The following is a 14,110-nucleotide window of genomic DNA, read 5'->3' on the forward strand; positions in this document are numbered from 1 at the left end:
TTTAGTTTTATAGTTCATTTACTTAAAAATTTAATTTTAGTTAGCACGTTGATGACTCTTATCGATTTTTACGAAGGATAATTTAAAAAATCTCCTTAACCTTTTTAATAGTTATCATGAGAAAATTCACGCACGAAGTCGAAAATATTATCTCTAGTGTCTGTTTAGTTGTGGAAGTGATCAGAAGTCCAGGCACATTGATGCATAGGTAGTATATAAAAGAAATCTCACAGTTTTGGACAAAAACTGAATTGTGATAATAATTTGATACATAGAGTTTAGACATTAAGGACTTGCTTCTGAAGTGAATTTAAAAAGCGCGCTTTCCGAATTTTAAGAAATACTAACTACCCAAAAACATTGGTTAATTGATTTTAGATATTGATTCAATGATGATAACCGGTGAGAAAACTGATAGAAATATGAACAATCATAATTAAAATATACTGTATGTCCCGGTGATTTTGCTCAATTTAAAATATTTGATTTAAAAAAATACGTACCCGACATCAGTTGTTACAAATATAAGAATAAAATAAGCTCTTAATATACTGAATTCAAGAATATAGAGGAAAAGTTGAATTTATCGAATCCTGTATATAGTTCTCGTGTAGAGAATATTTAATAAAATACATTGGTCAAACAAAACAGAGAATAAAAAATAGACTTTATGGTCATGTGGTCGGAAATTTGTAGCATTGCATAAATTCATTTTTTCACAACTTACATGTATTTGTATAATTTAAACAATGTTTATAAAACCGAGGCCCTGAAGATGAACTCAATAAAGATCGAAAATTGGCAAGATTTAAAAAAAATGTTTTTATAAAATCTACGTCACACATCTTGTGACAATTAATCCAGAATTGGTAGCGGACTTTAAAAAAACGTACATCAAGCTGGCAGAAATTTGAATTTTGTTTTGTTGAAAAAATTAAAAAAGTGTCAATTACTCTGAAGAACAATAAAAGAGGTTCTACACGTTAAAGTAGAAAATAATAATTGTAGCGTTCAAACAGATACTATGGGCTTAAGTTCAATTTATGAAGGTCTTGTTAATCTTAAATATGTCAGTTTGTAAATATATTCACTATTTTTCGTGGTCCGCTTGGCCAATTAATATCATTCAATTAATTAAGGTTTTTAGTTGAGATAAAAAAGTCAGTGTCACGAGCGGGATTCGAACCCACGACCTTCGGCTAAATACGCCGCTGCTCTACCACTTGAGCTATCGTGACTTCAGTGGTAGAGCAGCGGCGTATTTAGCCAAAGGTCGTGGGTTCGAATCCCGCTCGTGACACTGACTTTTTTTATCTCAACTAAAAACCTTAATTATTTGTAAATATAGTTAAGATTTTTTGTAATAAGTTATATTGATTGTTAAATCAATTGTACAAATATGTTTTTATTAATGTGAAATTAATATAGGCCATGATTAAGGAGGTTAAAATAGGTCGAACGATTGTCAGTAACAACTGAATTTACTTTCCTCTTTAACATAATTTCTTGATTCCTAGTGTTCATATAAAAACAGAGAGTAATCAGATCGAGATGCTCAAATGGCTGCAGTTTAAAACAAAATACGCGTGAAATACCAGAAAAAAAAGGAAGACGAAGAGGGCTGGCAATATCCTCGTCTGTACGTCGGCCCATAACTTCTTTATAAAACACAAATTTTCTGTAACTGTCCTAGATACAAAATTCTTGGGGAGATTTTTTTATGACATTTATTATGCACATTGCAATAGCATATTTGCTTTAAATTTCGTTGAAGCCCATTTGTCAAAATCAAATTTATGGGACATTAATTTAATGTGGAAAACCCTTTAAAAATCCTACCTGACAGTATTTTGTTTCATAATTTGATCATGTATTAAAGTAATCATGACATAAGTGACTGTACTCTTCAAATATTTTTCGTTTATAAGATTTTCTAAAGACTGATATATTTTTTCCGTTTTCCGTCCTAGTTTTAGGGCTGAAAAGCACCACCGGGCCAACATCCGTTGTAGGATAAAAGTCTCAAAGGGTCATTAATAAAGAAGCCCCGTCGGGTGAAGATGCCGAGTGACTGGGCTCCTCTGAAGTGCTTTATTGATCAAAACCCAATTCAGACCGACAATCACATTTGCCCGCCCACTTCTTCACCGTTCCTCAGATATATCCCTATTGTCTCCCGCAATATCTTCCAGAGAGGGTGGCTTTCAGAAACAATTGAAACCGGCCACAGTGTTTTACCTTGCCCCTGTCCTACGAAAAAACACTCGGTTTTGCGAATTGTCGCTCAGTCCTTGCCTAATAGCAAAATAAATTGTATTATTCTTTTTTTTTTAATATGGACTGCGTACTAAAAGAATCGTGAAAATTAAAGATGAGATAATGTATCGACCTGCTTGTTGAACGACTTAAACAGAAGGATCTTCGATGAGGTCACGACAATTCTTTAAGTTTTTGCCGAGCTTTCGACCATTTTATCGTCAGGGCTTCAACTTGCAAAAGCCACCTGAACCTCACGTCCCTTTTGTTATAAGTTGGCACTTTTATTTTGAATTGTCTATATGCAGTCCAACTCAAAATAAAGCTTAACTAATCTCAATTGTGTTATTTTAATGTACCTGAAGAAAATACTGATCTTCACCTAATTTTAATTAATTTTATTGTAAATGCAGTTTCTTGCTCTCAAAAAAATATATTTCAATACTCATCGAGTTAAAGCCCTGATGATGACGATATTATCGTTGAAAGCTCGGCAAAAACTTAAAGAATTGTTTCTGTTGTGACCACAGCGAAGATCCTTCTGTTCAAGTTAATCATGAAAATATTCCTTTTTTTGTAGTATTATAGATTTAACGCTGTAAACTCAAACACCATTGACTAAAACAATAAAAACAACAAAATCGTCCAAAAAATTTAAAAAAAATCACGAAAAAATGGTATGAATTAAGGGCTCTATTCTTTTGGAATTCTCGACATGTTCGCAGTTTTGATGATGTGGTGACAGTAGACGATGGTCACTATGTCGTTTTCGGTGGTGAATTTGTCTATTAATTTGCTTTGATTAATTACAAATTCGAGGGGCTGCTATTCTACAAACTCTTAAAAACATCTCTCCTGGACTTATAGTACACCCTTGAGTCTCTACGTCGACAAATTTGACTATATGACAAGGTTATCTTTCTCAAAATGCGCAACATAGCATCGCAATCTGATAGAACATAGAGGGTTTTCTCCCCTGTTGGCAGAATCTACGCATACCGTGTTGGTTGATGCCAATTTTTCTCAGATGCCTAGTATGCATTCTTTTGATGCAGAAATTCTGGTGCTTCGAGTACCCAGACAGTGATGCATATTGTTCTCTTTTTTCATTTTACTTGCCTTACTAGCCTTATTTTTCTTCAATAAAAACCTTCAGCTTTTACATATTGTTTAGTCCTTTCCTATTTACTATTTTTATAAAGGTCATACAGAATGAATTAAAAACACGCGATTTCAGAGGAAATCGGTGATGTTTATCTCTCTCTATGTTTATCAATATGTTATTAAATTTGCCTAGTTTTGCCCCAACTTATATCCTACATTTACACATCCGTCCTCAACCCCACAGCTCGAATCCATAAGTCCAAATCAGTCTACTTGTGGTGTCTAGGTGCTTTATAAATGTATTGTTAATTTATGGTACATAATCATTCTGGATTTGGATTCAAGTAGGGGTCTGAGTTGTCCTTATCTTCGGTTGAGGTCTTGTCTTTTTGTTTTGTGCGTAGATTTTCATTTAAGTAAGTTAAAACTAATCGTAAGTATAAAAATATTGAATCAATTATTTGTGAACGATATTACCTCTGGTCTTTTAATATTGGGAACAGATATAGCTTCCAGTTAAATATGATCCAAAGTCTTGATATCAAACAGGACAACAGCGCGAAGAAGCGAATCAAATTTTTGATCAACTGTCCGTCCAATGGCTCGAAATTCAAATTCTCAATCCTTGTTGATTTATTTAGAAGTGAATGAGATTGTTGAATTGACAAAGGCACTCTCTTAATATTACGAGAGCTTGGCTTAATGATCGATTTTCTCAAGGTTCAACGAATAAATCAAGCCGGTTTGACAAACATGCAACGAAAATGGTAAATTTAAATCTGTGTCCAATAGGAAACGAGAAAAAGAGAAGAGTGTCGTTTTTGTGCCAGTTGAAAATAAAGCTTCAAAACAAAAGAATTGAACAGTAGAAAAGTTTAATTTTGTTCCTTAAATTAAATTATGGACGCTTTCGAAAAGCTTCCGACGTTGGAAAACAAAAAGCCGGCTGTTCTTGAACTCGCCATCTCACACAATACTACCTTTCAATGTCGGAAAACTCAGTTTTGCTCGATTTTGAAACATTCTTCAAGTTTACAACAACAAAAAAATTAAAAAACGAACCCAAAACTTTTAAATTATCTGTGTGTTTGCCAAATTAATTCTAAAAGTTTACAAATACCTCAATTTATTATATCAACCGTGTTATAAAAATTAAAATTAAACGAAGGAAGATTAAGGATTGGTTAAATCGATTTTCCTTCTATGGTATTATAATCTTATAATTAAACAATATTTCTTCACATTTAAAACATTTTTTTTAACGTTTCATCAATGTTAGCTACTTTTAATTTACAGGTAAAGTTTCTTCCATGCTTCATATTCTTGCATACATGAAACGTACTGATCAAAGATGATCCGTTATTTTTATAAAATGAATAAATTGTAGTAACACTGAAGAAGGCTCATTGAAGGGGTTGAAAACATTATGAATAAAAAAGAATTCTTTCGAAAAGCATGCTGTAAACTTTTCAAGAACCTACAATTCAAATAATATAATATTAAATAAACAACCAAACAATTAGCTATTAATAAAATTATAAACACAAAAATTGATCAATTAATTAAAAAACTGTACAAATTTCAAGGTTCGTTGTACTTTTTGGGTGGAATTTCGTAATCAAAGGTTGAAAATCAATAAAATTTCAGTTCCAACTGTTTATTAGTTTATTTGGGAAGCTTTTCATATACATAGTATCATTTTCAGCCTTATCCTGATCTAATCCACTCCATGTAATTAATTAAATGAAATAATTTCATTTAATAAAAAAAATAATAAGGACACCTGTATATAATATAAATACTATTCTGTATTTATTATTAGATACAGGTGTCATTATTATTTTCTTTTTATTAAATGGAATTATTTCATTCAATTCATTAGATGTAAAGCATAAAATTAAGATAAGGCTGAAGATGCTTATAAATATAAGTGAAGAGGTCCCCTAATAAACTAATAAACAGTTGGAACTAAAGTCTTTAATGATATTCAACCTCTGATGTACATTTTTTTTCAAAACCTTTTAAAATCCAAAAATAAAAATGAATGAATCATAACGTTATTGAAAAACGGACGATATCGATAATTGTGATGTAAAATTTATGTTTAAAAAAACACTTTCGCTAATGGTTCAACGCTTTTTCACTCAGGCGAGAGGAAATTTTCCTTTGTCCAAATTTCTATTTCAATTTTATTATTTTTTAATCTTATTGTATCTTTTTCATTTTACTTAATCTTTTAGAGATAAACCATTATGCATGATAATCACTTTGGGAATGAACATTTAAAGCACATTTTAATGGGACTTTTTCGACGGTGAAAAAGTTGATATATATATAAAAGGACAGGTCCGTTAAAAAAGTTTAATTTGTATTCTAAATTTAATTTGACCCAACATTAAAAGTTGTTTTTTTTTGAAAAGGCTTCCAGGCCAAATCCCTTTTTCATTTGCTAATTAAATTACAAGGTAATTTTTACAATTTACCATTTTACAATTAACCGCCAAATAGAAATATTGTTTTAAAAAATATAACGAAAAGAAACGTTTTCTCCTTTAAATTTGAAAAAGCAATAAAGTTTATATGAGTCATTTATACTACAAAAATAAAATCAACCGTTAATTTTGTTATTTAACAGCTTCATTGTGTTTAATTTTAAATAATCGAGCATAATCAGAATTCACATTAATATTAAGTTATAATGATCCCTCAAATAATTAGACAATTACACCGCTTGATTAAATAAATGTATATATTTGAATAAAAAATAAAATTGTTGAATAATACGTAAATAAATAAATCAACTTGGCTCACTTGACATTTTTGCTGAATGCCAAGTTCAAAAGCACGCAACTGTTCGCAATTTGAGTCGATATTGTTACAATCGTCCAACAGGAAGAAATACTCAATAGAATAAATTTAGAAAATAATAATGAAAAAATATTTACTCGAGTTCTAATGATGGTATCATATATGCATATTATTATTCAAAAAGGACTGCCTATAGAAAAATTTATTTTTTATTCTTCATGAATGAGGTAAATATATTACCATGTGTATAAACTCTATAGGAAACATTTAAATATTCGATAGAAAAATTAGTGATTTAAAAAAATTATTTTGATTATTTATCTTTCATTTTTTAATTTTTAGTGATTCCGTCTTGAGTAAAAAATAATTCGGTAATATTTCACAACACAATTTAGTTTTTTAAACACGAGTGTCTAGAAAGAAATTTTATTCATTGAAAGAAAAACAGACGAAAAATAGTCTCAAAGATTATCATGTTCATTGTCAAAATTTTGAGTAATTTGGCTCGTTATAAATTCATACCCATATCTGTTCTAGGTTATTTTTTAAAACGTTATCATAATATAGTTTTTGTTTTTAGGAATAAAAATAAAAAATTTTGGCAGGCTAATATTTTACTTTTAATAATAAAAAATATAGAATATTTTTGTTTTAGGTAGTAACTTTTTTCACTATGTAAAATATTAATTTAACAATCTCATAGTTGTGTTTAATGTTATGTTTATTGTTATGTTAGCAGTAAAGGATATCCAAAGATTTGAGAATTTGAAAAAAAAAAAATTGGTATGCAAAGAAATTTCAAATTTGTGATCGTAGGATGTGATTGTTACCTTGTGAGCGTAGGGGAGGTGCTTGTCGGAGGGTCCATCCCCGCTTGCGGCACCCAACTGAGCTTAGAAGGCCCCCACCACGAAAGCATCGATCACCACTCCACCCCTTCAGCCCTTTCCATCCCTTTTCAACCCTTTTGAACCCCCTTCGGCCCGCCATCTACCTACGCGATCCCCCTTACCTGTGACCTAGCGCCCTTTTCGAAAACTGCGTTCCGTTTTACCTTGGAATCTCATTTCAACCATACCGCAGAAGATGAACAACAGTTCCAGGAGATTATGACAAAAGAGCATAACAGACATGCTTATACACTGCACTTTTTGCAGGAAACAAATGGCCAACTTTGTAAATGCTTCCTCAGCCTTTTAAATCACAGACCTGCGCTAGGTCTCATTTTTTAGAAAATTTTACGCTGAACAAGATAGAATTTTTTACCTAGATCGTCTCATTCATCAGTAAATTCAATAGTTCGATAACATTTTAATTTTTGCACTATTTACTAAAACTTCAAATTGAGCTGTGACGCCAGGAGTTCGTCCTGGAGCGGCGCTCTATTGCAATAGATAATTAATTTTATTGAGATTTTAATTCGTCACCTTCCACTTTGCCCGATTTCCCAACCATTTTCGAGTTATACGCGATTTTTGGGGAAAATGTGGATTTTTACGTGCCTTTGGAAAAAAACCGATCACTTTTTTCTTAATTTTACCATAAACCTATTGTTTCAATACGTTAATCGAATCCAAACTGCCACAACACCTGTGAAATAGGAAGGAAAAGTTGAATTTTCGTGATGAGTTAAGCAAGTGGTTATCGACAGTAGAAGCATCCAAAAAGGTCAAAGTGAAAATTGTCGCTTCTCCTGTTTCAGTTTTTTGAAAAAGTCGAACAAAAGTTGTATAGCATAAAATTTGCGAAAACATGATAGTTCAAAATGTATGCATTCTTAAAAATTGGGAAAGAGAGTGATCAGGTTTTTTCATGATCACGTAATAAATCACGTTTTTGCCCAAAAAATCGCGAATAACACAAAAACGGTTGATAAATCGGGCAAAGTGGAAGTTGGCAAATTGAAATCTTATTAAAGTTTATTATCGATTGCTATAGGTCACCGCTCCAGGACTATTTCCTGGCACCACTGGCTCAATTTGACGTTTTCCTAAAAAGTGCAAAAATTAACATGTTCCAGCATTTTTGTATTTTGAATGACTGAAAAGATAAGAAAACATTTTAAAAAGCCATCTTCACCGTAAAACTTTCCAAAAAAAATAAGACCTGGTGCAGTTCGGTGGCTTAAAAGTCTGAGGAAATATTCATTTTCAAAGTTGGTCATTTTTTCGTACAAAAACGAGGTGGTCGGTTTTTTTATGGGTAGGTGTAAATGTTCTCAGACTTACACTGACAGTACAGATACATAAATTATTTAATGTTCAAAATCGTGTGACATTTCAGTGGCTGATATAATTTAATAATAACTACTTAATTAATTATTAAAAAGTGGCACTCATTATAATGTAGATCAGTAAAATCAACACCTATTAAAAAAACTGACAAAAAATTTGATGTGCAGAAAACAATCACAACTGACATCATTAGTTTTCATAAAAACCAACCAAACAGAAACAAAGAACTAAAATCAATACCAAAAACAAATGAAGTATACAAAATGAAACACGTACCAGCCAAAATAGAGAAAACGTGTACGCAAAAAATATAGACATCACTAAAATGTTTTTAACAGCGCACATAACAAGGAAAAGAGGCATACATAATATATTAATGAATCCAACAAGCAAATTTTCCTAAAGACGAGCAAAACCAATTAGAAAACTTTTAAAAGATGAAAAAAAAGAACCCAAAAATTCTTTTTCATTAAATACCTTCTTGATTAAGACAACAGCGAAGTTGGAAAAGCTCTAAAAGATACGAACTAAATACTTGAACTGAAAATTCGTCTATATTTTCTTCACAGAAAAGAAGCATTTTCTTTCCATCTCTGGGAAAAAAACAATTAAAAATTCTTCACGAAATAAAATCATGGATTTCATAATTGTGCAATTTTTAACATTTGTCCCTTTCTTTTTATAATTACTTTCTACCACGAAAAAGGAACAACCATATTTTGTTAACTAAGGAACGAAATCTGCGAAAAATTCTTCTTAAAACTTCCTAGTTTTACATAGAATCATAGAACTCGCCAATTCGGATTTCGTCCTTGCTACTGCAAATTAAAACAATGTTCTAGTATTGTAAATGTCACATAGTCAGCATTAGAAAAAAAATACTGCCTGGAAGCGATTATTTTTAGACTCGACCCAAACAATTGACTGAGTCTGACATACGGAGAATTCCCTACAACTAAAACAGTTCTTACACATTCTTTATTTTTAATCTTGAAATCCTCCTTCAGATTCAGATGAGGCAATGTGTTATTTGATAAATTATTATGAGATTCTAGCTATTCAAAATCTAGCCTTTATTATAGCTAATATGTATTAGCTTTTTCTAATAAATATCGTCGTCAATAAAACATATACGCTATAACTTCACATTGACTTGAGACCTGTTGATAAAGCAAAAGCTTACTTTCAATGGGAAAAGGTGAGCTTCTGCCTATTAACCCTTACATATTCCGCAATTTGATGGTGAGCTCTTTACTATTTTTTGACGTGTTTTCCATCGCAAGCGTGCATCTAATATCATAACAAGGTACATTGCCTCGTTAACTGGAGTTTCAATACCGTTAACGTAGGCTGGTATGTATTGATTTTTCCGGTTGGCGAAGTCCACGTGTACCGATTTCTCTTTATTTAACATCATTCTCCACTTTTTTCGTCCATTTATAAATTGGGGGAAATGGAATTGATCAATATACGAGTTGATTGAGCATTGCTTTCTCCAACCGCCATAATCGTATCGTCAGCAAACGTTGCCGTAGTATTGTCCTCGTTTTCTGGTAGATCGCTAGTGAAGAGATACAAGACAGGGCCTAATACACTGCCTTGTGGTCCTCCAGCAAGGATCGTTGAGTTTGAAATAAGACTCTTCTGGGTTAATTCTGAAGAAGTACTTGTCAGCAAGGTAGAATTCAATCAATTTTGAGTATTTATTTTATAATTAAGACCTTATGCAAGATTTAATCGAGTGATTTGGCAGAAAAACAACCGAGCATACTTTTTTTCAACTGGTTGTTAATTATTCGAGTTATTCAGTGAATGAGGAAAATCGTAGTCACGTAGTAATTGTCAAAACCCAGATTTCGGTATTATTTTTTTTCTCAACAATGATTGTCCTCTTAAGTTGAGAAATATGCCTATATGATTGGTTTACCTGATTTAGATTTATTATGATGACCTCAGCGATCTTCTGACGGCGGCATTGATGATCTTATTCATCTGGACTGATTTTCTAGGCAACTGTTTGAAAATTCGGCCCGTAATTAGGTCATATCTAGACGCTATTTTTGGATTGATTTTAGTCTTGATAATGATAGTCTTCTTTGATAGACACTGTAGGAACTGATTCACGTCTGACGTTTGAGTTATCATATAGCGTCGTGTAAATCATATTATGCACGGAATTACCACATTCTTCTTAGCTTTAAAGTTTTTATCGAATGATTTTTCGTTATATTTTTACTTCATGTGAACTTCAAAGTAAAGTGCATCCCACCTCATCTCGAAGGCTTTCAAATTTCTAACGCTAATAATGTCCTTACTCTGCTTTTTTACCAGCTCTGCTACTTAAATATTGCTATGGATAAGCATGAAAATAAACAATGGATTCTCCATTGTCAGGATGATAGAATAGCACAGTAACTGGTCAATGATGACGGCGATCCTCAGAAAAGCGTCTTACAGAGAGAGTAAACTATTCTTAGAAGAGTTCACTAATTGACTAATTGACTTGAATTTACAAATTCTTAAATGCTTTTCAAACGTCAAGGGAAATACCATGAATATTTTGTAAAATTGTTTTATCCACATATAAATTATTGAATAAAACTATTTTGTATAAACCTTTTTTAAATATTTTATTGGGCGTTCTAATCATAATTTTTATCATTTTTTACGTTTACAATATAATACTTAATAATCAAACAGAATAAAATTTAAATTGTTACTATTTACAATATTAAATTTTAATAGAAAAATCAACAGACTAGATAAAGTTATATCGCATTTTTTTAAAAATCAAACTTGATTCTTTAAGTAATAAAATCTGTCAATTAGTTTTATTTTCTTAATTATCCTCCCTTTACAGTGGAAAAAACAATGCCGTAGCTTCCCTTGTTTCCTTTGGGTTTTCAGATATGGGCTTATAAAGGGCTTTTGCTCAGCTTTTAAAAGGGCTTTTACCCGTCGAACAATGTGGTATCTACTATTCTCCTGGAGTTTACATTGTCCATTATGTTCTCAGGGCTTTTCTGCCAGCATGCGAACTTTCTTTAAACTGCCCTCAACCTTTCTCTGCAGACACTAAGAAGTACTTTTGTTTCTTTCATGAGGATCAGGGGCAATCGAAATAAACGGCCTGATTCGTTGTACAAAAATTACCGGAAATGTTGGTTTAATAATCTCTGTTTCAGATTTTCATTTATGATTTTTTCAAACTTGAGAATAATTAAAACGCTAAAATACATAATAACAGTAAGAACAATAACAACAACAACAGTATTTTAACAGGCGAAAGCAAAACAGAAAAAGCAGCAAAAAGTACACTTCTTTTTGAGAATAAGCTGTCCCTTATGCAATATTTCTGTTGGACTTATCTTTTTTTTATATTCTTGTATACATTTGTTACATGACATTATAAATTATATTTTATTTATCAAAATTTATTGTATCATTTCCTACTTGGTCTAGAGAAACTAATAGTTATATAGCAAGAAAACTTAGCGCTAGTAGCCTATATAAAAATTGTTGAGAGTATTTTATTATAAATATTAACAATATAGTAAAAAAGTTATNAAGAGAGGGAAATAACTCCCTCAAAAATGGCACCATCCCGTTTAATAAGTGGGGTAGTTTCCACACTTCCAAAGCTAGATAGATGGCATTTATAGTTGGAATAGCATTTTAAATTTAATATTTAATAATACACAACAATATACACTCAAGAAAAAATGGACACTCGTATTTTGTTGTTTATTTTAAACTATATGTACTTTTATATCAAAAAAACTTTAGTAGCCTATATAAGAATTTTTTAGAGTAAATATAGTAATAACAATATAGTAAAAAGGTTATTTAGATAAATAAATACAATAATAAATAAAACGTGACATACATAGAGGTCAGAATAAAAATGGAATAACGTATGTAATTATTTATGCCAGAAAAATGTATACAGAAAAAAAAATCAGAAATGTAGTTTTTTGAAAAAAGTAATTATAAAAAATTACTTTTATTTTATAATAGTTTTTTTACTTATGCGTTTTAAATTATTTTTTTATTTTATTGTTTACTTTTATTCTTTGATAAAAAACAGCATTTGCAATTAAGGAGGTAGAAATTGTACACTTTCACGGCTCTACAGTTATACTAAACCGTCATGATTTGCCGGTCGAGCAAAACTAAAGAACTGAGCGCCGTTTAATAAGTGGGGTAGTTTCCACACTTCCAAAGCTAGATAGATGGCATTTATAGTTGGAATAGCATTTTAAATTTAATATTTAATAATACACAACAATATACACTCAAGAAAAAATGGACACTCGTATTTTGTTGTTTATTTTAAACTATATGTACTTTTATTGTTAACATTAACTTTTATTTATCAACGCATATTTCACAAACAATTTATTACCTAGTTTCGTTCTTAATAATGCATATCACCTTCTTTTGCTTCTTAAAGGGCCTTAAATCTTCTAGATATCAACTAGTCTTCGATAAACTCAAAGTGTTGTTGGATGATGGAGGTTGCTTCGATAAGATTTGTTGAAAAACAGAATTGCAATTGTGGTGGTGTTCAATTCAGCAGTGTAAATTATATAAATGATAGGACCAATAATTCTCCATTGTGAGATACCCATCTGCTTGTATTGGTCTCATATCTAAGTATTTATTGCCAACACAGCATACGTGATATAAGGGTGGGTGGGAAACGTTTAAGTTTATAAATGAGTAAGTTCACAACCCTTAGGAAAATTCCAGGCCAAATTCAAGATTGTACCCAAGTAATACTCTTTGTTCTCTAGAACAGAAAATGGAGTCTGACTCGGAAACCTTGACAAACAAAAAATAGCATAATATATTTATAATCGTTCTTTCTCATTTGCGAAGATGGTGAAGTATTATATAAAGTCTCATTTGTTTAAGAAGTACCAGTATCTTAACAGGCTAGAGCAAAACAGACAAAGTAAAAAGTTTACTTTTTGGAGAATGAGCTGTCCTGTATGCAACATTTCTGTTGGGCCTATCCCTTTTTTTATATTCTTTTATAAATTTGTAATATGACAATCTAAATTATATTTAATTAATAATAATTTGATGTATATGGTCTTGAAAAAATAATAGTTTTATATCAAGAAAACAAAGCGATTATAGCGTATTATAAGAATGTTTGGGGGTGTTTTATTATAAAAAATAATAATATAGTAAAATATTTGTTTATTTAAATAAACACAATAATAAATAAAGCGTGGCATACATAGAGGTGAGAATAAAAATGCAATATGTAATAATTTATGCCAAAAAAATTTATACAGAAAAAACAAATTTTTTTGATAATATAATATAAAGTATAAAGTATATTTATGCTTTTTTTTTCTTTTTTTTTTACTTGTGTTTAATTTTTCCCTTTTATACTTTGATAAAAAAAACAGCATTTACAATTAAGGAGATTGAATTTCAACACTTTCACTAGTTATACTAAACTAAAGAACTAAGCGCTGTGTAATGTATGTATTTTTATATTATCGTAATATTAATTACAATACATGTCACAAACAATTTATTACCTAGTTGTGCTCTTAATAACGCATAACACCTCCTCTGGCTTCGAGGAGGGTCTTAGTCTCCAAGATATTGATTAAATGAGAAACCGGATTTCGTCTTGGGAAGCAGACTCCCATTCTTCAACAAGACCAGTTTGAAACTGTTCAATGCTT

At 31.0% G+C, this 14,110-nt stretch overlaps 1 protein-coding gene across 2 annotated transcripts in view; it reads right to left on the reverse strand.

Moving 5' to 3' along the window:
* Window positions 1–7,126, reverse strand: part of LOC106673835 (ecdysone-induced protein 78C) — a 437,646-nt gene extending 430,520 nt beyond the window's left edge. The window contains exon 1 of one of the 2 annotated variants that reach the window (XM_014406155.2): window positions 6,999–7,126. In XM_014406155.2, coding sequence (XP_014261641.1) covers window positions 6,999–7,087 — 89 coding nt within the window. In that variant the 5' untranslated portion in view covers window positions 7,088–7,126. The remainder of the gene's footprint in view (window positions 1–6,998) is intronic. The other variant, XM_014406156.2, reaches the window with a different exon arrangement.
* Between the last annotated feature and the right edge of the window lie 6,984 nt (window positions 7,127–14,110).

Source organism: Cimex lectularius, unplaced genomic scaffold (genome assembly GCF_000648675.2).
Source record: "Cimex lectularius strain Harlan isolate CLEC.00 unplaced genomic scaffold, Clec_2.1 scaffold6, whole genome shotgun sequence".
Classification (NCBI taxonomy): domain Eukaryota; kingdom Metazoa; phylum Arthropoda; class Insecta; order Hemiptera; family Cimicidae; genus Cimex; species Cimex lectularius.